Raw genomic sequence first — 26,565 nt, forward strand, 5'->3', positions numbered from 1 at the left:
ATACACTAAAATCTCACCCTGTGCTTGTAACGCATGGTACCTAGGCTCTGTCCACGCTGATAGCTCGGTTAACCTTAAGGTTAACCTTGAGGTTAACCTGAGGCTCACTGGTACTGACTACAACCCCAAAGGCCACACAGCCTGGGGCTAGGTTTGGGCTGACTAGGTTTGGGCTGCCCCCCTGCAACTCACTAAAACTTCCATGAACATCCCTCAAGCAGCTCCTGCCATTAGCTCCCACTCTTCCGACTTCCCTCCTCGCTGTCTGTACACACAAGCCCCAAGAATGACAAGCCTTCCACCCATCAGTTCCCTTGGTGCTTTGTTTCACAAATAAGCAGAATAACAGGGATCTAGGACTGGCACATGCTGGAGGAGGACAGCTCTGAGGGTCAGACCTAAATAGAAGCCAAAGAAGTACAAGGACCAAGCAGGAAAAGACAGGGCAAGTGTTAGTAACGCAACATCTGACGTATGCTGCTAAATCAGCGTGATAAACCACAGAAACTAATCACATACACAGCATTCCTACACATGCATTGCCTTGCAGACTCAGATAACAGACATTCGCATCAGTCTCTTTTCCCCAGTAATACTTCTCAGTAAGCAGAAAGCACTTGTGTTGTGACTAGTATTCCCAAAACAAGTGCCATCCATCCCACAACAAAAGCAAGATAATTGTCAGAGATGCTCAGCAGATACACTCAGCAACCTCTCCCTCCCTTTCCTTTTTAGCTCTAAGCAAAGACCCAGATTGGGCTCGCCTCTGGTCCATCAGCCAGGCCAGCTCAGTCCTGTATCCTTCCTGTTCCCCCACTTGCAGCTCATTCTCCCACTTTGAATTTCTCCCACTCCAGCAGTAACTATGCCCAGCTGCGAGCGTAACTAGCTAAATCATCACAAAGCTGAATCAACACGCAGATTAGACCCCTCTCTCCTGCACCATCCAGCCTGCCATTTGCAGTCTGAGTGAAAGACACTTGGCATATACAGAATAAAAGTCCAAGAAGTGCCTTCCTCTGTGAAGTGTTGAAGAGAGGCCACCATAATCCTAAGCAGAGCTGTCTGTTAAGCATTTCTGCTTCTGTCAATATACCCTATGTGCTTGCCCACATGTACAGGCTGACATATAGAAAGTATTATAATGTCAACAAGCTCTGACTGAGTAAATACAAAAGAATTATTATTTACTGTAAAGCGCACTTATATGTCCAGCTGTTTCTTTAAATGCATTTTACGTGAATCATTACGAGAGGATTTCCTGAACAAATTCCTGATCTTTCCCATTTGCCTTTTTAGCCTTCTGCTACAAGCATCCACACACATTACAGCAGCGGACACCTATAACTACAGTTTGCTGTTTACTGAAACACCAAATAAATTCCCACCTTCCAAGGTCTTCTGATCCCTTTGAAAAATCAGGCATCCACATTGGAAGAACGACAGCTCTCTAATAATTTCTTGGCTTCTTCCAAATCCGCTATGTCATCCCTGTGCAAGATGAAGAAACTTGTTTAAGATTCCCGTACAACAATATGTCTTCTATTTTTATACAAGAAAAGATAAAAAAGCTTTTCACTTAGTACCATCACTTTTAGCATGCCAGTATATGCCTCATGAGACCACTTCTATAATCCTGTGACCTAAAACTGAATCCACTTTTGGAAGGTAGGGAAAAAATTATTTTCAACTGAAGCTACACAGAGCTGTTTAATTAAAAATTGTTTTGGACAATGTGAACACCAAAGCGGTATCTTTAAAGTTCTCTGGAGTGTACTTTGATTTCAGCAGTACCTGTAATGGATGTACTGCACGTAATACCAGTGAGCAACAAAAGCTTAACTATAATCAGATTAATAAACTGTTAAAAACCTTGTTTTGCTTATCTGTAGAAAATTATGACGGCTCCCTGTTTTAAGAGTTAGAAGGATAATTTCTCTCCTTCTCCACGCAAGCAAAAACAGTCAAACTGAGAAAATCCTCATACCAATGAATGCTTGGATTCCTTGATACAATGTCCCTTTCAAGAGCTTCGACCAAGTCTTTGTCGTAACCTGCTCCATCAAATTTTGGAATTTCCCCCTCGCCAACTTCCTGGGGTATTTTCTTTCCCTAGAAGTGAAAGTCATACAGGCTCATAAGGACATTACTCTTTCAATATATCCTTTACTCGCAATATATAACAATATTGTTTGGTTTACCTCTGTAGAAGTCACGAGAAGGTATCAGGCTTTAACACAGCTATCTCGGCACCACAATGGCCAGCAAAACCAACGCGTTCACACCCTGCACTCCACGGAGTCCCCAGACACCCGTGGCTGCTTCCACCACACCAGCACCATGCTTCCTTCAGAGGTGCAGCTCGCAGTGACAAAACCCTATCACAGCTCATTACACAGCACGGTTGGTTCACTGGTTTTGAAGAAGCAAACCAGACTCTCTTACCAGTGCTAAACCACTCTTTAGACCACTGACACACCTCCTGGCCAGCCGAAGGCATGAATGCAGAAACAGGCTCACAAAGCAGGCTGCCTCACGACTTAATGCCACGTTCACTCCTGGCTGAAGACCAGAGCATCCAAAGCATATTTTGGAGATGCTACACCTGCCACACTACCTGCCAGAGCTAAACAACTGGCACCCCAGCATCACTGAAAAGGAACACAAAAGCTGTTACACTCACTGTCTTTGATGGAGGCAAAGGTGACCCTGCTCTGGCAGGGGGGTTGGACTAGATGATCTCCAGAGGTCCCTTCCAACCCTATGATTCTATGATTCTATGAGGCAAACCAAGAAGATTCTCTCGCCTTGATTAATTAGAGCCTTCCTGCCCAGCAATTTCTCCTTTCCTCAACTGCAAATGATCTATTTCCCTCCGCTCCTTCACAGGCGAGCTCCATAAATGGTTAAAATGCTTTTAGAAGGCCGTATTTATTTAAGGGCTGCACCAAAAGCCCTAAAGAAGCTCCCAAGGCTTCCTTGAACTACAATAATTTCTGCAGCATGCCAGTGCTCATTCAGTGACCAAGGCACACACCACCTCCGCCCTAAACGACCCAGAGTTTCTGGTTCATACTTCCATGGTGCCGTTAAGCTTATTGGGGGGGTTAAGTAACATTTTTCCCTTTGAAGGATGAGGGCTCATGCTCCTCCTCCTCTCCCGCTTCAGAAAGAAACCTCTTCCCCTCCCAGCTCCATGGCAGCATTCGGCCGTGCCTGAAAAGCAGCTGCGCTGTTTTAACGAAGGAAGCTGAGTCGGGAGCTACTTTAGGACACTTAACTCAGCTTCTAAACACTATCAGCAGCGAGTTAAAGAATCCCAGCTGGCTGGACAAAAGCAGCCCAGGCAAAGGCGGGCTGAGACGCAGCTGGAGACACACAAATAACTTCACAGTGGAAAAAGAAAAAGGTAGCGATTACACCCCTCCCAGTTGCCATTTGCCCACGAGGCCTGTGAGGGAGCAGTTTATCTTCCCACTATTTTTATTTCTTGCTTCCAAGTGAACTCTGTTGTTTAGTACTCCCAGATCAGTTTGTTGGGGGTTTTTTTGCAATGGAAATGAAGGTGAAAGTTGTGCTTAGACAAAATGATGGTGTCAAAAATGTAATGGCCTGGCATAAAAAGGAAACAGAGAAAAAAGCCCTGGAAGGTTTCAGGAGAGAGAAAGTGGAATTGAAACATAACTGTTAAAAAAGAAAGAAGGGGGGAAAAATGACAATGAAATGAAAGGTATTTGCTGTCTGTCTTACACATTTCTACCCCTCTGCAATGGGCTTGTTTTCCTAGTGGAAGAATTTTTCTGCACATCTCAAACTGGATGTTTGGCGGTTTTTTCAGAGTGACACAGAGTCCAGGCCGGCGTTCAGAGGCAGGGGACGTGCGGGAGGCTCAGGGCACGGCGCGGGAGGCTGCGGCTGCCGCCCAAACCCCGGACCCGAGCCCGGCCCGGCCGTGACGCAGCTCAAGGAAGCGGGAGGAAAAAGAAAAAAAAAAAAAAAAAAAAGAAAAAAAAAAAAAAGAAAGCGAGGGGGAAATAAAGGCGCAGCCACGGGGCGGCAGCACGGCGGGGCCGGGCCGGGCGGCAGCTCCGGCTCCTCCGCCGGGGGGCGGCGTGTCCCCGCGGCCGCCGGTTGGGACCGAGCCCCGACCCAGCTCCGGGTCCTGCGGTACCTACTTTTCCCGGGACAGTTGTTTTTCCTGCGGCATAGCTCGCCAACAGAGAGGGGAGGGCGGCCAGCTGGGAGGTGTGGGAGTGCTATGTCCAGCTCTGGAGCCCCCAGCAGAAGAAGGACATGGACCTGTCGGAGCAGGTCCAGAGGAGGGCCACGGAGATGATGAGAGGGCTGGAGCACCTCTGCTGTGAGGACAGGCTGAGAGAGTTGGGGCTGTTCAGCCTGGAGAAGAGAAGGCTCGGGGGAGACCTTATAGCCCCTTCCAGTACCTAAAGGGGGCCTACAGGAAAGGTGGGGAGGGGCTGTTTATCAGGGAGTGTAGCAATAGGACGTGGGGTAACGGTTTTAAACTGAAAGAGAATAGATTTATGTTAGATATTAGGAATAAATTCTTTACTGTCAGGGTGGTGAGACACTGGAACAGGTTTCCCAGAGAAGCTGTGGATGCCCCATCCCTGGAAGTGTTCAAGGCCAGGCTGGATGGGGCTTTGAGCAGCCTGGTCTAGTGGGAGGTGTCCCTGCCCATGGCAGGGGGTTGGAACTGGATGAGCTTTAAGGTCCCTTCCAACCCAAACTATTCCGTGATTCTTTCTGCTTTCAGCATCACCTTGGCTATCATTTTAGTGATGGTTAATTTTCCATTTTGTTTTTTTTTTTTTTTTCCCAGTTCTGGAATTAAACCAAGATGTAAAGTATTTACAGTTTTCACATGTAATAAGATTATTAAAGTTGGTCCTAAATTGGTCCAACATACAATCCTTAGTCAGCAGGTGAGTGGAGACTAGGAAAAATAATGTTAAAATTGTCACCTGAATCCAGGCAGCAGGAGTAAGCATAATTTTTCCAGTCATATCCTCATTTCTTCTTATGGAATTACTTTCCCAAAACAGCTTCAAATAAAGGTGCTGCAATAGCTTGTCTCTAAGAACATACGCCAAGATACGGGACTGCAAGAGACTGCTCCCACCAAGTCGCCTTGGCAGTCCCATCATGTAACCTTCTCCCCAGCCAACCAAGTTCTGACTTAAACACATTTAGAAATTTTTTGGGCTTTCCATCAGGTAAAGCTGTCAGACCTGCATTAACCCCCTGGAACAAAAACCTTATTTCCAAAGTGAATGTATTTCTACTCTTCTGCTAAGTCTGTGCACTAGTTTCAGCAGTTGTCTCATGGATGTGTCCACCACCCTGATGTACTGGCAGCATGTGTATGCTCTGCCTCCATTTACCAAACCAAGTAATTGTCCTTTTGGAACACAAGCCGAACACATTACCTGTTCACTTTGGTGACTTGCCCCCCCCCCCCCTTTTTTTTTCTGCCTTCTAATATAAACACAACTTTCTTGAGCATGGTTGTACAAATGCACACAAAATACTCCAGCTGCTGTCTCAACAGGGCCTCTATAGTGGCATATAATGGCATGGGTTTCTCTTCTCTCTGCTGGTCACACCTCCACAAACTGGGCCTAGCAGTTTGTTTACATTCATTTCCACGGCTGTATCATACTTCCACCTTACAGTCAACCTCAAACAGATCAATCATGTAGGATAACTCTGGTGGCTACAATGACCAGAGCTGGGTCCTGAAGTCATCTTGCTTTCCTGCAGGCTCTTCCCACTATGCGTAAACACCAAACAAGAACTTCTAGAGGCACTGTCCACCCCTTGCTGCCAAACCAAAGGTGGCACCTGGCTGCACCTCACTCCAACAGCCAGCCCTTCCCATCACCACCAGGAAAAGGTGATGTGACAAATGAAAGTTCAGCCCGATTCAATTTCTGCTGATACATCCAAATCTTTCTTCTCCTCCACTGCTGAGCTCCCAGCTTCTAGCAGAAATTCTTGTTGTAGTCTCCAAGTACACAGCCTGCTGCTCTGCACCGCTCAACATTATCCCATTTCCATGACTCCAGCGCAGGGTCATCCAGTTCCTCCTGTACAACATTCTCATTCACCTCTTCTGGTGATGGTGCTTCCCAACTTGATGTCAGCAGCACATTTAATTAGCAAATGCCTCTTTTTCCTTTGTGCCAGGGCCATTAATTTAGATAGAAAACTAAAGTCAATCTCTACTCTTGAGGAAATCCATAAATGATTTGCCAGTTGACTGATACTTTTTCTTTCAGTACCACTTGTTTACATTCCCTTTGCTGCCTGATTCCTCCCCACCTTACTAGATGATTAACTAATTACTTCCCATGTGGTATCCAGGTAGGTTAATTTCTTTCTCTAAGAGTTTAACTAGATCTCTAAAGAAGGTGCTGGCAAAGGCAACACCTTTGCTTAAAAAAACATATTTTCCTTTATTCCTCTTCCCAGTTAGTCCCAAATCTTTCACTTTTCATCCATTCTAAATTTGGTTTAAAACTTTCTACACTGTTTAGGTAAAATTAGCAACTCCAGTTGCCTGGATCACTTTTCTTTCCCCCTTGTAAATACAGACACATCAACACAGCTCACCATTGACATGAGACAACAGCAAAACAAATAAATTTTACTGGAAATCTCTGCTCCCAACCTTGCAATATCATTTACTGGTTCCTTCAGCATTCTGGGATGGAGATTATGCAGCCTTCCATTCCCGATGTGTGGAGGTCTACGCCTCCACCTAAATACCTCATCTCACATCCATATTCCTGTAATCTACTTTGTCTTTGCTTCTGATGACGCACATCAGAATAATCAAGCAAAAAAAATTAAAAAATTTAAGTCACACCTTTATCAATATTTGTTTCCCTAATACAGCAGCGCAGCCCTTGGCCATTTCGTATCATTCATGATATATACCATCCTCGTCCACTGACAATCTAAAATAATGTAAAGAGTACTCCTAAAAAAGCGTTCTGGTGCTTAGATATGGTATTATGCAATTTCTGAAAGACATACAGGTAGCATTCATGCTGCCTCTACAAGCTGAACTATGGAAGAGAAGCTAAAATTCTTGGCAATGATCCAGCAGAAGGTACCTTGAGAACAAGCCTAATAATTTCCAGTGGAACTAAGAAGGAAGAAGCACTTGAAAGCAGTAATTTAGAAACAGGAACACGTAAATATAAGGGTTTAGTGGATAAACACCATCCGGTGGGTTGCAGTTCAAAATTATCTTATATAGCACTACAAAAGGTCATTTTACAGGCACAGTCAGTTAAAACTTATCCCAAGAAGGTTACAGTCACAATGAAAGGATTATGTGGTCTGGAGAGAAGAAATGGTGTAAAGTGAGACAAAATGTTTGTAAAACATACATACTGTAGCTATATTTATCTTGAAAAATATTACAAATAAATATGCATATTGCACTGTGATATTATAGCCAGGACAGTGCACGACCTACTACACTGCAGCCAATATATTAGGAAATGGATATGGCCTAAAAATCCATTACGTGTTCTAAGTAGTCATGGCCAGTCACCCAAACCCAAGAACTACAGAGCTGAAACATTTACTATGAGGAAAGAGATACCTGGTTACCTAGTTTGAACCTTCGGTTTTGCTCTGTTATTTTTAACTAAACATGAAGAGTTATGGAACCTGTTTGATTCAACGTACTAGGCTACGGAGGTAAGCTCCTTGTAGCTTTAGTTCAGAAACTGAAGAACATAAACACTTACAAACTAAGAAAGGAAAAAATTGAAAGGGAAGTTAAACCCATTTTCATGCCTGCGTGTAAAATATGGAAAGTTGCATTAACATCTCTCACTTCCCACACCTGGCTACTTCCTCTTTCATGCAAAATTTTCTTCAAAAGAAAATCATAGATCCCATACCAAAATCGGCAGACGACACATGAGAAATTGTAACCTGGTGTGATTTTTGCATATATACTCCAGACAAAGAAAGTAAAATAACCACCAAGGAACTACACAAAGGCAAAAACAAGAGCACGCGTGTTGGTATTTTTGAAGAGTAGATATATTTTCCTTCTGCCACCTAGTGACCAATTTATTCCAGTAAGAATAGTGTTTAAAATGCACCATATTAAATGGAACACCTTCATGACTTTTCCTCTGCCTGACAGCAGTAGCATTGCTAATCGCATTATTCCCAGAGACCAGTATCGTACAAGCCATGTCGTTGTGAGCTCTTTATAGTAAAGCCCTGTAATGCTCATCACCAGAAATCTTTGAGAGCAGAGTTCACCCTCATTAGAGCTAAGACTTTGAAGGCTGCCTTACACAAGCACATCTGGTGAACCTGTCACACACCACGACGCCAATTCCCCGTATAGCTGGCGGAACTGTAAATAATTTCACAGATCTTCACAAGCTTTTTATAGCTTGCAGGATGCACACTTTTTATTTTAGATCGTACTGATCCAAGCTAGAGAGATTTCTAAAATGATTAAATTTGATCTGTGCAGATACTCAGTGGCACTCCTGAAAACGTGCCTGGCCCTACCTACTGATGGTAATAAGGGCTGTGATTACTTAATACTTTTCCTGTGTTTCAGCAAAGCAATTCATGATGGAAAAAGCGTATCTTTGAGTCCTTGCTGTGCTGTGAAGAAGCAGCCTGTAATAGAAAGGCCACGAAGGGACTAACCAAATTCATTTGGAAGAAAACTGGCATAAATATTTTCTTACTCATCTATCAAGATCTGTACAATACTGTGTGCCCCCATAGGAAGGGGCTTCTCATATCTCTGTCTGTCAGGAAAGTAAAGCCCTTTCAGTACACTCTCTATTTATATCATTGATACCACAGATTCCTTGCCACTGACTCCACAGTTAAAAATGCAAGTGTCTCAGAAACAACAATTTGCACAGACGTTTTTTTCAGCCACAAACCAGTCCCGCTTTTGACATCACTACCTGATAGTGAAGCACTGTTTGTCCTTTTCTTTCATTTCATTGTTTTTATTTTTCAAATAAAGCCTTTCCAAGAAGCATTTTCCTAAACACTATAATAAATATAAACCCTTTTCATAAACTCAAGAAAACGAAAGCTGCTAAGAGTTTGCTTTTACTACATCTCCCTCACATCTTTTTCATTATATATAACTTCAAATAATTTGGCACAGATGTACCTAGCATCAATGTATTTACAGAACTGTCCTGGACTTCTAGGCACACCTACATTTTACTCTGGTATGGCAGAGGCAATGGTACTGTGGAATTCCATTCATAATGTGTAAAGGAGGGCACTGGCCTCACTTTTGCAATTTTTACATGGAAATCTTTACGAAAGATTTGGATTCCTTTTTTTTTTTTTTAAGGAAAAAAAAAAGATAGGGTGGGGGAGAAGGAGGAGAAGGGACTTTACGCCTGATTAGAGTCAAGCCCATGGTCTCACTGAGATGATAAGAAACCCCCAGCAACAGGCCACCGTGCTTCCTCCCTATCAAAAAATCTTCTCAAATCAAGACAGGGCAAACATGACAGAACTTTCCTTAATTTGGTGTCATTATTACTAAATATCCCCATGGTACATGCTTTGTCCATGAGGCGAGAGGAAAGCACCAAGTTTTCTTGCGCGGGATAATTGTGGCTTTTTATTTTTATCTGTATTAGACAGGAAAAGCTAAGAATGCTACCCTTTGCCACCTGCTGCATCGGAACTCCCCCCGCCACGTTTTTTCCCACTTCTTACCTTGTCATCTCTTCCTCTAGCTCTAGATTCCCTTTCGCGGCTGCCGGCTGACTTCTCGCCCTTGGATACCGCGTGTGCTCTGCCCGCCAGCCCGCGGGGCTGCAGCCCTGGTGATTCCTTCCTCAAAGGTTTTACTTCTCGGTTGGGACGTTTTATCTGAGGTGGAGCCCTAACAATGAGCAAGCACAACAAGAACGTGCTAAGAACAGTGAAAAAAGAGCAACATTAAGAAGGAAGGATTCTAATATGCCATTAATTCCCTTAGTGCATTATTACTAAAGGTGACAAGCCCCTAAGTCAAGGGGACAAGAGGAAATGGCCTCAAGTTGCACCAGGGGACGTTTAGATTGGATATTAGGAAAAATTTCTTCACTGAAAGCGTTATCAAACATTGGAACAGGCTTGCCAGGGAAGTGGTTGAGTCACCACCCCTGGAGATATTATTTAAAAGATGTGTAGATATAGTGCTGAGGGACATGGTTTAGTGGTAACTTGGCAGTGCCAGGTTAACAGTTGGACCTGATGATCTTAAGGGTCTCTTCCAACCACAACGATTCTATGATTCTAAGTCTTAGCCCCCTATATCTGCAAATCTAGCAACATATTTCTGGTTCTGTCTGACACTCAAAGTAAGGAAAAAATGCAAAAGGAAAAAAAAGTCTTAACAGTGCAAAAAAAAAAAGAAAATTAACAGTACTATTAGATGAGTACTCCTAACCAGTCTTACAACAAACCAACGTGCCTGTAACAGAAGAAGACGCAATTTAGTAAAAGCCATCTAACTGTAGTTTCCTCTGACTCCAAACCAGGAGACTATATTAGGCTACCTTCATATGCACAAGTTCTACACAACCAGATGACATTCCTGGTAAAAATAAAAAAATAAAAATAAAAATAAAAATAAAAATAAAAATAAAAATAAAAATAAAAATAAAAATAAAAATAAAAATAAGCTGGCTAATAGCTTTGACAGGCCCCAAAACAAAGGAGGGAGAATTTTAAAACAATCTTCCTACCTCTGTCTTCATTCCCCTGTGTGAAAATGTCAAAACATAAAAATTGCCTAGAAAGCAAAAGCAAACAGAGCCGAACTGCAAGCTCCTATCCTTGTGTGCGTCACCCACAATGTCAAAGAGAATGCAGCAGTGGCACGAGGAGAAAGAATTTGGTTTTAAGATGAGGCAGCACAGTCATTTTGCTCTAGGGATTCAACTTGAAATACAGAAGTTAAATAAAGGGCCAGGAACGTCACCCAACTTTAATTAGTGTCCCCCATTGAATCTTCTCCTGATTTTTGTTTTGAGTATCTCAAAATTTGCTAGCTCCAAAAACAGTTTCCTGAAATATGACTTAAAAAGAGTACATACTTAAATGCAGCGCTGGATACAACTGCTACATTTTGCTTTGTATACATTTTCAAACTTAACAGCATAGAAGAGTGGCTAATTTCAGCTTAAAAAAGTGGATGAACTATTGGGCTTTTACTTCTAAGAAAGATACAAGAATAAATACATCTTGCACTTCACGTAACATTACCACAAAAATTCACATAATCATTTTTACCACTCACAAAAGTAATCTGCATTAATATTATTTTACACTTATATTCTTAGGGTTTTTTGAAAAGTGAAGATTCATTTGTTTATCATAAAGCACATGAATCTACAAATAAATGGCATTTCTTTCTGTTAACCAAGATCTCTCATTTTACGTTGTTCCTTTCCTTATGGGAGTATACACACATTAAAATTCTTTGCTATTACAGTGTTAGAAAAATGTTGGCACAAATGTTATTCTTGTTTTTTAAATTGGATTTGTTGTTTCCAACAACCTGTGTCAAGCTCTATTAGCATGAAAATAGGGATTTCAGAAAATGCACAAGCTGAGGTAACTGAAGTTACCTTAAAGGTGGTTACAGAAGAGAAACACCACATATAACAGAACACGTTTAGCAATAAAACTAACCAATGGATTAAACACGCGTCATATGATGTGTAGCTAGGGAGAGATTTCTAACCACCATGTCCTTCAAGATCCTTCAGTTCCAGCTCCTTACTGACTCCTCAGCCATCAATGATTTCAACTGCTTAAATAAACTTAAATGGAAAAGTTTTCTCCCTGCACACGTGAAAGGCAACTGTCACCAACAGCCCACTTACCTCTCCGGGCTCTAGTTCCAGGCACTTTGCTACTCACTCCTACCAGAATAAAGGAGTGACTTTCTTTAGAACTTCAGCAATAAATTTGACTGTAGTTTAATTACTTGTTTTCCCCAATAATTGTATTTATTCTTTGTTACAAATGACTAAGAGGTAAATTAAATGCGATTTTCACGTTACAAGTGCAATTCAAAAAAGATAAATTCAAAAAACATAAAATCATGTTTTTTGCAACTTTATTGCACCCGTTCTGCTTGAGCCTCTCATTACCTGTGTTCAGCTGGAACAGGAGGGGGCCAAACAGTAGGATCTCTAAAAGGCTCATCTTGACAGGATACAGGGATATCTGCAGGTCTGTCCATTTTAAAACTCTCTAAAGTGTTGACAATGCTCTTAACTTGTTCATATTCTTCAACTAATTCTTGTCGGACCTTAAGAAATACATACATTATTTATAAAGTTACAATTAAATTTTATTTTTTTTTAAAACCATAGAAAGTACCTCAAAAGATACGCTACCCTCGAACGCAGAGACTCCCAAGCCTTTCCATTCACAAACCCCAGACCTATCAGGCTGACAGCAGATCTTTAACAACAGCATACACATCTGAATCTCTGTTGAGTTCATCTTCCTGCTTGTCAATGTCACGACCAGACGTGATTGCCTAACGCAGGGATCACTCTTCCGTAACATGTGCCGATGCTTAGATTTCTGTGTGCATGTTGACATGCGTGCACACATACACATACTTTTATACTAGTAAGGGTGCTGTTGGCAGATCTTTAACATATTTGCTCCTATTTTGGCATAAAAGAACTTCTCTGATGACAGTATCCAAGGTCCTAGTTATAAAACTGGCTAAATCGTTAAAATATAATATTACAAAATTAACATTGTGAGGGGCACAACATCACCATACAGTCAAATCACAAGCCAATTCTTTGGTGGATTGCAAAGATTAGAACAGAAAATGGGAACTTAAACACCCTATAGCATAAGTTTAAATGATAAGTAAAGTAAGTGAAATAAAAATAAGAGGAAATCGTGTCTCGGGAAGAAATCAGGTTGCAGAACTATGCAGCTGAATTTTATACTCGAAGCTTCTATTGCTACTAGTCAGGGAATTAGAACAACTGCAATAATTTCAAGATTATTTACTCAATATTTGTTCACTTCAATTTTCTTCCACGAAGCCTATGAAAAATAAAATCTGTGTAGAAATTTGCAAAGTTGTAAGTGATATGGCTAGTTACAAGGTCAAGTTTTGTATGCTAAGGTCACTGGTTCTTAGTACACACCAGCAGCCAAAAGCTGCATTGTACATTCTTGCTCAGAAGCAGAAGCTTTCAGTGCATTAGCTGAAGATGTGCCAGGATTCACCTGAGTGGACTTGTACTGCCTCTTGCCAGTCTTCCACCTATCTCTCAATGATGCTTTCCATCCTGTGGGATCAGCCTCCCTGCTTACTTTGGTTTTTACCTGCTCGAGGGTCATAACGCCCAGATGTCACCTCTTCACTGAAGTGTTGGTGCACAGCTAAAACTAATTCATGTGTTGCTGTGCATGCCTGGAAATCAGTGTTGGCACACTACAGCGAGGATTACCTTAGGCCAATGTGGATCTTGCCTGTTCAGGCTCACAGCTGGAGCTACAGAGACACCCTGAACCTTTCCATCCACTGGAGAGGCGCATAGCCTCTAAAAGCTCTCGTGAAGAAACACTACAGCGAGGATATTTGCAGGCTGCCACCAGGCACACAACTGAGTGAGGCTACAATTAGTACACAAGGCAAGGCTGGATCAAAAGCCAGGAATCCGAAGTCAGCTTACAAGAAAGCCAAGGAAAGACACCAGGCACCCAGCTGTGCTCATGTCATGCGTCCACGTGAAAAAGAGCTGGGAAAAATACTGCCGGGGAATGCTGCAACCAGGTTTCACTTTGTGGCAAACAGAGGGAGGCAACCGAGGACAGCATCAACAGACGTCTAACGATGTTGCCTGAAATCCAGACTGTCTTTGCTGTGCATATCCTGAGCAGATTCCGGGATAATCGAGAGGATCAGGAGAATGGAGGTCTGCAAATCCAGCCTGTCTGCTGAGGTTATAAATACAACAGCAGCAAATCAGGGAACTAATATTAAACAGCATCACAGCTTGTGACTGTTCTTCCTAATGGGGCTTACTGGTGAAAAGATGTGGCCACCAGCCTGAGATCTTCCTGTCTCCCTGTGTGCTTAGAAGGGCACCACGTTGGACACATGCAGGGTTCTGTGTCTTGTCAGCTTACTTTTAGAAGCATGCCTCTCCCAGCCTGATTTTTACTTGCTAATCCCATTTCTGTCACATTCTTATTTGCCCTCTCAGAATGGCGTCTTTCCTCACCCGCCCCACTCTACATATTCAAAACAGCAGCAGCAGCCCCCCACTTTTGGTGGGGCAACTTCAAGACGGAAAGCACTATCTGACCTAACTGTTTGGTGGGTAAGGTCTATAAAAGAATGAATGATTAAATCAACAGCACTCAGGAACAAATACACGTTGCCTCTTTCTGGAAGCTACAGTTTTCCTAAAACACTACCAGGTACATCCCACAGCAATGTATTGTTCCACTCTGTAATATTTTCCAGGAATTTTCCCACTACAAGGACAAATTAAGAGATTTCAGCAGCACAATTAAACTCTTCTCTGGTTTAAACCCCTGTGTAAGAAGAAGAATATATGTGTCTGTCATCGGCAAGATACCAGGAAGAACAGAGGCAAAGTGAATGGTAAATCCCCAAGGCCCTGCACAGTTCTTGCAACACTGCGTTTACTTCACCAGGAGCTCTACGTGCATCTGTACAAAAGAAGCCTTAGGTATGGGAAGACCTTGATCGCTTCACAGAGAAAAGCAGCCTTCTTGCTCATTCCAGATGGGGTAGCTCTCTCTTTCCAAAGACTCAGGACATCCAGCTCAGGCAGGATTGCTCCTGCCCTGCATTGCTCTTCTTTGCTTTCTCATCACACAACCAGCAGACACATTTCCCCAGTGCAAGAACTTCCAGCTGAGTTACAAATGTGATTGATTACTAACTTGGTTCCTCCAAACTGTCGTAACACGCATCCCTCCGGTCCAAAAATAAATCCAGCCAAACAGCTGCTGTGAGGTACAAAGGAATGATACAGCATAAATCCTCCAGGGCATCGCTCCACGAGAGACAGCCGCTTCCTACTCCAGTGCTCTGGGAATACACACAGGATTTCTCCTATCACCCTTCCAACACATGTGGAAAATTTGGTGGAAAACAACTTGCCAGCACCAAGGGCTGGAGTGTTGTCATTTAACTCTCTTGGCACAGCAAGGAGGATATGATCGGAAAATTGAGAGAAAGTGAACCTTTGATGCCTTGGAAGCTGAAAACAGACTAACAACTGCTGGCCATCTCTTACCCAGACCTGAGCTGACCAAAGTCTTAAATACAAACCTTGCTCGGTACCTGGCAAACCAGCCAACATGAAACTTTTGATGTACTCAAACAATAGGACCACGACGGAAAACCAGCTAATCAATTCCTAGAGGCCTTAAAGAAACCAAGTCAGATGAAACAGGTGCAGAAAGAGTTTCTTGCAGCTGAGAAACAAATAACCCAGAAGTGAGCCAAGAAGGGCTGTGCAGTAATTACGGAGGTGACTGAGCACCGCTTTTGAATGATCGGTGCTGCTCTGAAGCAACCTCAGAAAGTTGCAGGCAGGAAAATCACCGGTCTGGACTCACCCAGTCTCTTTGCCCCCCGTGACACCCTTTCCTGGGGTGCCAGAGCCCTCAGGGGGCTCCGGCTCTGGTTCTAGTGAACCTGAAGAAAGCTTTTAGGTTATTCATGTTTAAGCAGTTTCAGAAGATAGCGTGGACCAAGGTAACAGCTCATCACCACCAGATAGAAAGATCTCACTCCTCCTCGCTCTTTCTCCCCAACCACACTCTGCCACTGCACTTCTGGATTCAATTCTGGCATCTCAATGCAGTAACCCAGCTTGGTAAAATGGCAGAAAATTAGCTTAGGAGGATAAAAAGGAAATAAAGGACACTTCTGCTGGGTTAGCAAGCTGCTCTGGCTCGCCACCCTGTGACCAGGAGAATCCCAGGACAAAGAATGGCGGGGTGCAGAGGAGGGAGAGAAGCTGGTGCAGCTGGAGGGAAGACTAGTGGGGAAGAGCTTGGCCTCTCTGGGCATGGCAAGATGTGAACTGGCTTCTGCTACCGTGTGAAACTGCCTGCTCCCCAGAGCCACGTTCTGGTACACCAGCCACCCCTGCCAGCCACATCACCTCCTCCACAGAGCAGCATCGTGAGCACTGGGTGATGTCGGAGAGCCTTACAAACAGCCTTCCAGGCCAGGGGGTGGCCTCACAGCTTTGCTTTGACATTCCAGCCCTAAGGATTTACAGTAATTGAGCAGGAAACGGATCCTAAAATATGGGTATATAACACAGTGACCAAGAGTTGAGTGGACTCATACTGGTAGTTCCAAAAACCATTTCAGGGACTTCCTCTGTATTTCAGAGTCTGGCAACTGTTGTACCTTTGGCATCAACAGCTTTTATTTCCTGTGCTAGAGCTTGTTCTTCTACACAACTTCCCATAGCAATAAGCATGGCTATTTGTACCTTGGTAAACACAAATAATGCCGGGGATGGAGTGGGGGGTGGTGTTTAAATTATCTCATGCTGGAACAAAACCAATCAAGTTTCTATAAAGTGTTTTCCAAACCTGAAATTACTGCTGGCAATTAGCGTTAGTTACTCAACAAGCTCCATTTTTAAAAAAGTGAAAATAACAATTCTCTAAACCATACCCAAAACGGATGCCCTGTAACTTAGTCTGATCCCATGGAGTCAAAGTGTAGCTCCCGTAATCACAGTTGTTCATGAGTTACCTGCAGAATATTCCTTAATTACTCATGAAGTAGCCCACAAAGCGTTAATAAAACAGGCATGAAGCAAAAATGACATACGCAGAGACTGACTGAAATGTGTTTAGAATAATTAAAAAAAAAAAAAAAATCGTCCTTTATTCTTTAAGCAAGAAGACAGTGCACCTAATCACCTGCGCCAGTGACCATGGTCAGTAAGGGTGCTTTGCTGGCTGCTCCATGTGCTCGGAGAATCGTTGAACTCCTGCCTCAGCTCCGGCTGAGGCTCCTGTGCTCTCAGATACTGTGCAACACAGAGCACACGGTTATAACATGCAGCGGGTTTTGCTCGACAGCCGCTGGCCTTGTCGTAAGCCAGTACTGTCTCCCGGGGGCACGCTCTGCTGTCATCCTGCAGCTGCTGAACTGTCACAGAAGCAGCTCTTTCCTACAAGCCAGCTGTCTAGTAAAAGGACTGCAACAGCCAAGAAACTCTCTTAGAATAAACAGGGGAAATGTCAACACTGCTAAAGTTCACAGTAGTGGTCATGAGAGTAAACCTACCTTTTATTGTTAAGTAGAAAAAGAGATGAGTTCCTTCTGATTTTGAATGTTTCCAGTCCCAGCCTGCATTTATATGGATGAGTATGCCTACATGTCAGCCAAACCTCAAAGTACAACAAAGAAGTAACTTTTTCTTTTTCAAATGAGCCCAGAGGCCTAGGGGTGAGGATAAGAATGGAGCTACACTCAGCCACCCAAGAGCAAGCTGGGGACTCCTTGGATGCAAAACAAATAAGGGTCTCAAGAGCAGGTCACCCTTGATATGCCCAAGCCAAGCTAGTTATCAGACAATCAATGACAATGAATTTTCCAAAGGGGCAGAGAAATTCTTATGTTGTCACACCGCTGCTTTGATGGACCCTCGAGGATGCATCTTTTGCCCTTTTGAAGTTCTGCAGATCGGGCCAGACTAGTAAGACAACTCCTCTCCCCCATTTTGAAGTCCCAGAAGCAGTATTGCAACAAGTGGAACGGAGCCAGTCAGTTATTCCCAGGGGAGCAGATGATACATGTTCACATTCAATCCTCCTCATAACTATCAGCACCAAGCACACAAGGAACCCTTGAAATCAGGATGCCCAGCTGCAAAGCTGAAGCTGTCTGACTGTGCAACATGAAATACAAGCCACCAAATACTTGCACAGAATATCACTCTGTCCAGACCAACCTGTAGAAATTTGGAAACAATGACACCTAAGCAAAGAGCAGTAGATGAGGAGTGTTTGGGAGTCTGACCCAAAATCCCAACTACTTCTGGTTCACTTCTGCTCTACACTGCTCAATAAACTACTGGAAAAATCCCGTGTAGTACACAAGCAACAAACCAGATCCACCTAGCATGACGTGCCTATTCAGGATGGAGCATCCCCTGTAAAGAAGTGACCAAATAGGGAGAACAATGGTTCATGTAACAGGTGTGAGTTGATCAGCTGCAGAGTGACTATTCTTTGAGATGATACTCATATGAATGTTTCTATTTTATGAGGGAATATGTAGGCAAACACCTGAAACTGAGTTCACTGCCTCAGAAGTACTAGTAGGACAAATGCCCTGTTTATGCTCTGCGCGCAAACGTACGGAAAGGAAGGGCATGCTTCATACTGCCAGATCCCCTCAGCATTGGTGTGCCAGGAATCCTTCGGGAAGTTCAAGATGGTGAATGTGCATGCAGACAGTACATCTCCGAGAAGAACTGTTTTACGTAACAATCTTCTCCTTCGAGCACTTATCTACATGGCCATTCACACCGTGGACTGCTCCCAACAGTAAAAGCGCTACTTACCCAGTGTCTGAGAGATTGCTAAACTACATCTCCAGAAGGTACCAGTGGTGTTATCCTCCTCAGATTCCTCACAGGATGGAAAAACTGAAGAACCTAAAGAGCAGGCTTGTTCCATATGCCAAAGGAGACAGAATTTCAGGTAAAAATCAATTGCATTCATCCCCTTAACCATGACCTAAGGGTTGCTTTGCTTCTCATGCCACTTGCAAGACGCACACAGGTATGGGAATCTTTTGCTTCTGCACCTTACTGGTATTAAGTGGGTTAGACCTGAATTTTACTAAACTTATATAATGTATATGGAGTAAATTTTTCATGAGACTGATCTAAAAAGAATATCTAAATACTATTTTACTATTGTGAATGAGTGTTTCTTGTGATCCAACTTTTGGGTTAATTTTTTTCAGAACAGGCTGTCAGACAGCTACTGAATGTGACTGACAGTTTGGATGGAGCTGCTGTTGGAGCTGGAAAGCAGTGCTAGCATCCAGATCATCAGACTCCCTCTTAGTCCGTCTCAAGGAGTGAGAAGGCACAACAGTTATTTATCAAGAGTGGGTAAGAAAGCAGGTCTACCTCTACAGGTCTCACCAAACCATTCAGGTGCAGGTATGGAAAAGCGAGGGGTTCCAGGACTGCATCCACCATTTGCTGTCAGGGCTACATCATTTTGTTCCCAGTGCTACGGGTAGTCCCATAAATGAAAGAGAAAGCAAACAGCCTGGGGATGGAGCACCACTTTTTTTTTTTTAATCACGCTTCTTACTTTTTGGTGCTTGTCCCTGAGCCAAGACTGGCACCAGTAATGGCAAAGCAATATTCTGACAAAGCTCATCTGCCACCGCTGTGTTGGAAAGTTTCAGAATTAACATGAGCACACAGCGTGGCAGCCGCTACCCCACCTGCTGCTGATCTTTCTGGGGACAGTTCTCTAAAGCATTTATGGGACACTGTCAGGGGCCATTCTGATTTTAGCTAAAAGGGATAATTTTTGAGAAGGTGCCAACTTCAGATCCTCTGTGAAGGATCCAGCTGCCTTCCCCAGGGAATAATCCTGGAAAGTGTGTTAATGGTCCTTTTTTACTTGAGGCTTGTCTCCACTGTACAGCACACGCTCCAGGGTGCACAGGCTTCTCTGAAGCAGTTCAAACAACACACAACATCATGAGACTTGAAGTAATCTTCACAAGGCAAGAGCTGTTAAATGTTTAATGGAAGAATCCGTGTTATCAGAGGAAACACTAAATACCAGAAGTGAAGGCAAGGCAGGAATGCAGCTGCAGAACAAGGAAAGCCTCATGCTCTACCTTCACGCCAGCTACAAGTTCGGCAGGAATTAAGGACATACATGGGACATGAAGACCTGGTATCAGCACGCCCTGGGATGGGGAAGAGCTTGAATGCAAGTACTTGAACGTGAATATCTCCTGTAGGGTGGGGAAGAGCTTGAATGCAAGTACTTGAACGTGAATATCTCCTGTAGGGTGGGGAAGAGCTTGAATGCAAGTACTTGAACGTGAATATCTCCTGTAGGGTGGGGAAGAGCTTGAATGCAAGTACTTGAACGTGAATATCTCCTGTACAACATTCAGCTTATGACATCACCGGGCAGGCTAGGCACTATCACTGCTGCTTGTACACGCACATGCTTTGCACACAAGCTCTTAATAAGCAGACAGACTTCTATCGTTCTATGATAAACACCTATGAACAGTACCGTCATGACAAAATGATAGCTAACAGTGTTGTAGCTATCAGTACATAAAACTTTACATTAGTGTCAGATGTTTCACGCGCAAAGCTATAACCAAAGCACCTGCTGCAATAAAAAGGAAAAGTCTGCTGCTGTTTTTAAGTGACATCATTTAAACATAAGATATTTAGAAAAACTCTTCTAGAAATCACCTCTTTAGCTACTTACTGCAAAATTATATCTTCTATAGGAGATATGCCCTTCTTTCAAAACATAACATTTATGCAACATGAATTCTTTATTCTGGCATACCCCTTTACATGTTTATCCTCCAGCTTATTTTTTTGGATGGAACACATTTTGTACAATGAAAAATGGGACTGCAAAATACAAGAAAGACTTAAATACTGAAAGTGCTAAATGAGGGTTCTTATATTTCACCTGCAGATTACTTCCTTGGCTTCAACAGTACTCTGCTTAGCAGGGAGATGCATTTGTGGAAGGCTCCGGCTAAGAGTATTACTTGGAGTCAGAAACCTGATCCAAATTTGTACACTGTAGCATTATAGTTAACTGCTACTCAGACAACCGTTCTAGTGATGCTAACCCATCCACTCACATCTTAGTTTACGGGACATTAGATGGTCAAAAGATAAAACAGCAAAAGGAAGTCCTCGGCAAAACAGTTTTTTCCAAAGTATGCAATCACTCACAAACAGACCAGTGATTAGCCAGACATCCTAAGTGAAAACAACAAAAAATTTTATTCAAATAGAACAAAAGCATTCCTTTTGAACACACCACAAAAATAATTTTCTCATAAACAAAATATTGCAAAAGAAAGGTTGTAAACTTAACTGAAATATACATCCTCTATACCTTTAAAGCTTTGGGAAGTACAGTGTGTTTTTCAAATATCAATTAACAGAATAAAGGCAACCTTATTTCATCCTACCTGTTGCCATTTGCCCTTAATTGCTGGATCTCTGACCGACTGGCAATGTCTCTGGATTTGCTGGATGACACCCTGGTAATATACGATAGAAGAGTCATAATTCCCAAGGAGCGCATATTCTCTTCCTTTTTTGGCATTATCGCAAATCTCTGCTAAATTCATCTTCGCTTAGAAATCTAAAAGAGAACATAATAATCAGAAAAATGAATTTTATATGCTGTAGGATAATTCAGACCATGACACTTTAGTTTTTTCTCATAGCTAAATTGTGTCTTTCCACCCGCTGTTCCCATCCAGTCCCCCTCTTTTTCAACCATTTAGCTCTGGAGTATCTCTTTACTAGCCTAAGGTTTGAGATCGTGAATCATAACTCTTCTGTAGTGATAAGAAACACAACTTCTTTGCTGCCTTTGGCCCCAGTCCTGTTAAATTCATGCAAGAAAATTAAATGCCCTGCCCACACTGAACCTAACAACCCAAACTTTAATTTGTAGATCACCACAATATATTAGCAGCCATCAACCCGTGAATCACAAATCACACGAGGCATTAAATTGCTTTTATACTGTGGTATTACATACGTGCCTAAATGTGCCAAGCAGCATCAGGGAAGTCTGCACTTAGCACTTTCAAGAGCCCTCACCCTAATGAGATTATGATACGGTTGAATGACAGCTCTACTATAGACAAAGTTGAGAGCCTCATTCTGTTTAAATATTCTTTCAAAGTACTCCAACATCCACATGCTGACTTGGATTTTTTTCATTAAATTTAACATGTCACTTTGGCATTTATGGCAGAGTTAGCAATCCAAATTTAAGATTTCTTAAAACAGCGATTCCCAAAGTACAACCTTACCCTAGTCCCCAAAACAATTTCAGATTTACAGATTTTACTAACTTTTTTATACAAGTAGTAAATCGCAGCATGACTTTAAGGAAAACCCATAGTCAAACTTTTCACAGAAACCATTCAAGAAAGCAATATTAAACCACACATTCAAAAGTAAGCTATGTTTTAAAGCTAGGTTTATATTTAAGGTTCAGGATTGAAGCCGTACCTGCCCCCTTATCTGAATCCCACATGACCCAAAGTCTACGTCCTTACCACACAAAAAGAGTATCCGTTCCTTTCCCGTGTTCTCCAACTCAGGACAGGTGGGGTCCCTGACGTTCACCCAGATGTAAACCTCTGGAAATCAAAAATAAAAAACAAATTAGGATTCATAGCTATGCAATGAAGAGAGTTGCGCTGACCAAGAGAGGGGAGGCCGGCTCGGGAGGGTTGTCCACTAGCTGCATCAAGGGTTTGGCAAGAGCAAGGTGGTGGAGAAGAAACAGGGAAGGAGGGATACAGCCAGACAGGGGGAGCGCAGGGTTACAGGGCCTGGCGCAGCACACGGTTCAGGCTGCACAGCTGAAGACACCCTGTGATCCGAGAGGGCGTGCGGTAGGAGCAGGTGGTGGCAGAGAGAAGCCAGAACAAGGAGAAACAACCTTTTACATCCTAGTGGGTTATAAAAATGTTAGTAGCTTTTATAGAACAGGCGAGACAAGATCAAGATGGCATTAAGGAGAATTTATCATGTCTTTGTATTCCCTTGTGCTTAGCAAAATTCAAAGCTCTGACAATAAGTTAAACATATATCCACATGACCTTCATTCTGCCCTCCCTGACTAGCAAACACACACTCTGCCTTTCCGATGGTCCTTACTGCTGCCTGCAGCTGCACACCAGGTCTCCTCCACCACCTCTTCACTCCTGCTCCCTGCAACCAAGCCGTGGAAACCAGCTACCCCGTGCTGCACATCTCACCTCGCAGATCAGTCCCACAGGCTGTTAGAAACTTCTGGGCAGGAGCAGAACTAAGGTGGAAAGGGCAACACTAATTTCATTTTGTCTTGGTGATGAGGAAGGGCGCGATACATCGTTGGAGAGCTCTATCTCTCTGACAATTAAGACCATTTAATTTCAAAATACAGAAGATGATAACTGATAGGAAAAAGTGATGTCACTTGCATTGCACTGGAAACAGATAAAAAGATAGGAACTGAATATAGGTTACAACCCATTCAGATCTGATGAGTCAACGTATAAATGAACAAACCACAACCTGGGGCAGAATCCATTGCCTCATCTTCAAACACATCCAGGTTAGGATCTGCTACACAACCACCTTGTTCCCCTATGGAAAATGGTCTTCAAATCTCTGGAGGTTTTCCCCATGCGTATCAAAAAAGAGAGAGTAAATAAACAGTACAGGGTCTTAAAACTGCAGGGGGAAACCAAATGAGAGCCTCCCATTTCCCCACCTGGAGTACTGCGTGCAGTTCTGGACCATTCTATGATTTCCTCCAAAAGTTCAAGGGCTTCAGGCTGGTCACACTGAAGTTTAAGCAAGAGATCGATGCCTAGTGTGTCATGCTGGAAAGCTTCTAAACATCAACAGGCACTGAAAGCTGGAGCATTCAGGGAGGCTGGCGGATGTACGCGTATCATAGAATCATAGAATGGTTTGGGTTGGAAGGGACCTTAAAGCTCATCTAGTTCCAACCCCCTGCCATGGGCAGGGACACCTCCCACTAGACCAGGCTGCTCAAAGCCCCATCCAGCCTGGCCTTGAACACTTCCAGGGATGGGGCATCCACAGCTTCCCTGGGCAACCTGTTCCAGTGCCTCACCACCCTCACAGGAAAGAATTTCTTCCTAACAACTAATCTAAATCTCCCTCTTTCAGTTTAAAACCATTAATCCTCATTGTATCACTGCACTCCCTGATAGAGTCCCTCCCCATCCTACTGAACGGTTGATGCCTCTGAGCTAGACTGACAAAAGCCTCTGGATCTTTCTCTTGGATTCAGGCACTTCAATTTTTATTTATCACCTACCCTAGACAGCAAAGCAGGTAATATAGCTTGAGAAGGTGAATATAACGTCACCCATATACCTGAGGCATGTTTGAAACAGCAACTGGAAAGCTCAGCCCTAAAGCAGTGCTCCCCCTGACCCCCAGGCAGTTCTTTGAAGTCCTATTGCAAAAAGACTGGCTATTTTAAACTAACGGCTAAAAAACGATTTAAACAAACTACAAACCTTTTGCGCACCTCAGCAATGGTAACACTAGTTCAGAATAGCCAAAGCAAGTCAAAACAAAGATGGCCAAAATTAAGGAAAAAATATTTTTAGGAAGGAATTCCTTCCTGGATTGTTTTCTGGACAACCCCACTCTTCAGTACCAGGGGTGGGGAGGAAGAGGTAGCTGGAACGAGGTGGGGGCTTATTCACATACGTGCTTATTTTTTATTATCTGTTCTACATTATATTATAGAGTTCATATAACATTGCAAACATCCAAGGAACCAGAAATACAGAAGTCATAAATAGTGCTTTTGTTGTTTGTTTTTTGTTGTTAGGGGTTTTGTTTAAATATTTGTTTTTCCTACCATATCACAGCCACATCTTTTAAGTAAATACACAGCCAGGGACAACTGTTGTCAGATACATTTAGAGCAACTTACACATTACTTGTGACACCGGCTTTTCATCCTATCATTGCGTGGTTCTTTCCTGCACTAGACCATAACAGCTCCACGGCACGTCAAGATATCCTTGGAGATTCCTTAGTTCACGGATCATTGACAAGAAGAGACATTACAGACATTCATGCCAGCGTAGCTGCCACATATGGGGTCTCAAGCCCACTTGTTAAAAACCCTGCAGCAGCTGGGCTAAAAGGTCACAGGGGATATTAATCTCTACTCTTTGGAGCATAAACTGAGCTGATCCCTATCTGGGGTGAGAAAAGAATTTTTCTCCCAGAACTAGAGCAACGCACAATTGAGCAAGATCCAAAAGACAGTCTCTATTTTAACATTAAAGCATTCTACATACACAGATATATCTGTAGGCAGATACGGTCACTGTGTGAATGGTGGGCAAAGGGGGACAGCTTGTTTAGCACACTATTCAAAACATGCGCGACACCAGTGGGAATGCAGGAATGCGCTACCAGAGGCAATAAACGCCCTCCCTCGTAGATGGGGTCTGTAGCAGGGGTTTTCCTATTGCTTGATATTGGATGTTCAACCTTGCAAATGCCAAAACAAAAGGCACCTTTGCCATATTTACATGTCTCTTTTATGCCTATGTGTGACACAGATGTCACACATGGGGTGTCCCATTTTCTCCATGGGCATAGAACTCTTGCACAGGATGGATGACACTTATTAAATGAGCAATTATTCTTTTTTGCTTTACTCTCATCATCTCAATAGTCACATCAAGCCTCATTTACTGCCTACTAATCAGACTTTTCTCCAAATCAGTTGTTAATTCCTCACTGATAGGGCTATAATATACCTGGTTTTTTCTGGACATGTGTCTTTCTCTGACCGGAATTTTACCCAGGCAGACCAAAAATTTTCCACAGCTCCCTGAGATCGCTGGACATATGGTCTCACGTCATAGCAGCTGTGCAGTATTGCTGACTGGGCAGCTCAACATCTGGAAAGGCCTGGACATACACAGATGAAGCCTGGTTGCTAACTCTGGTTCTCATTTTCTGTAAATAAGACATGCAGCACAACGTCGGGCAGCCCAAAATGCAATGCAAGAGACCCAACTAACGTCACAAGGTGGAGAGCCAGGCTGTTAGGCACCATCTTCTGAAACACAGTGCCAAGGTACGACTATACATTTTCCTCTTCTACAAAAGAGAGCCAGGACGGCCCTCTGCTGCTGCACAACCCCAGAATGAACTGAAGTTGTTTCTTTCTACAATTCTTCTTACTGCTTGGATGCTTTTCCTTACAATTCATCTAAACCCGCTCTTCTTAGTTTAAGACCATATTGTTTTTGTAAGCCGGCTTTGACCAGTTTCAGACAGCTTCTTCTCTCTCGATTTATGTTTTCACTTAAAATAGTAAAGCGATCCTATTTTCCATTTTCCCTTCAAAGTTAAAACTTGTTAAAATAGTTTTATTTTTTTCTCGATTTATGTTTTCACTTAAAATAGTACAACGATCCTAATTTCCATTTTCCCTTCAAAGTTAAAACTTGTTAAAATAGAGGCATCTAGCACTATGACAATACCTTACCTGGAAAAGCATAAACTGCAACAGTAACTGGAACTTTATCAGAAGAAGAAAAAAGCATTTTTCCCTGCATGATATGTGATTCCTGCTAGAAGCCTACAGAAGTCTACTTCTGACTGAAATACAGACTGTATTTCTTCTTCACGTGCTTGATGTATTTTATTTGAT

At 42.9% G+C, this 26,565-nt stretch overlaps 1 protein-coding gene across 1 annotated transcript in view; it reads right to left on the reverse strand.

Moving 5' to 3' along the window:
- KATNAL1 (katanin catalytic subunit A1 like 1) overlaps window positions 1-26,565 on the reverse strand; it is a 44,695-nt gene that overhangs the window by 14,054 nt on the left and 4,076 nt on the right. Inside the window, 8 exon segments of the mRNA XM_063332147.1 lie at window positions 1,389-1,420; window positions 1,423-1,451; window positions 1,453-1,491; window positions 1,988-2,112; window positions 9,763-9,931; window positions 12,192-12,352; window positions 21,305-21,480; window positions 22,412-22,495. Coding sequence (XP_063188217.1) covers window positions 1,389-1,420; window positions 1,423-1,451; window positions 1,453-1,491; window positions 1,988-2,112; window positions 9,763-9,931; window positions 12,192-12,352; window positions 21,305-21,466 — 717 coding nt within the window. The 5' untranslated portion in view covers window positions 21,467-21,480; window positions 22,412-22,495.

This window comes from Chroicocephalus ridibundus, chromosome 1 (assembly GCF_963924245.1).
Source record: "Chroicocephalus ridibundus chromosome 1, bChrRid1.1, whole genome shotgun sequence".
NCBI lineage: Eukaryota > Metazoa > Chordata > Aves > Charadriiformes > Laridae > Chroicocephalus > Chroicocephalus ridibundus.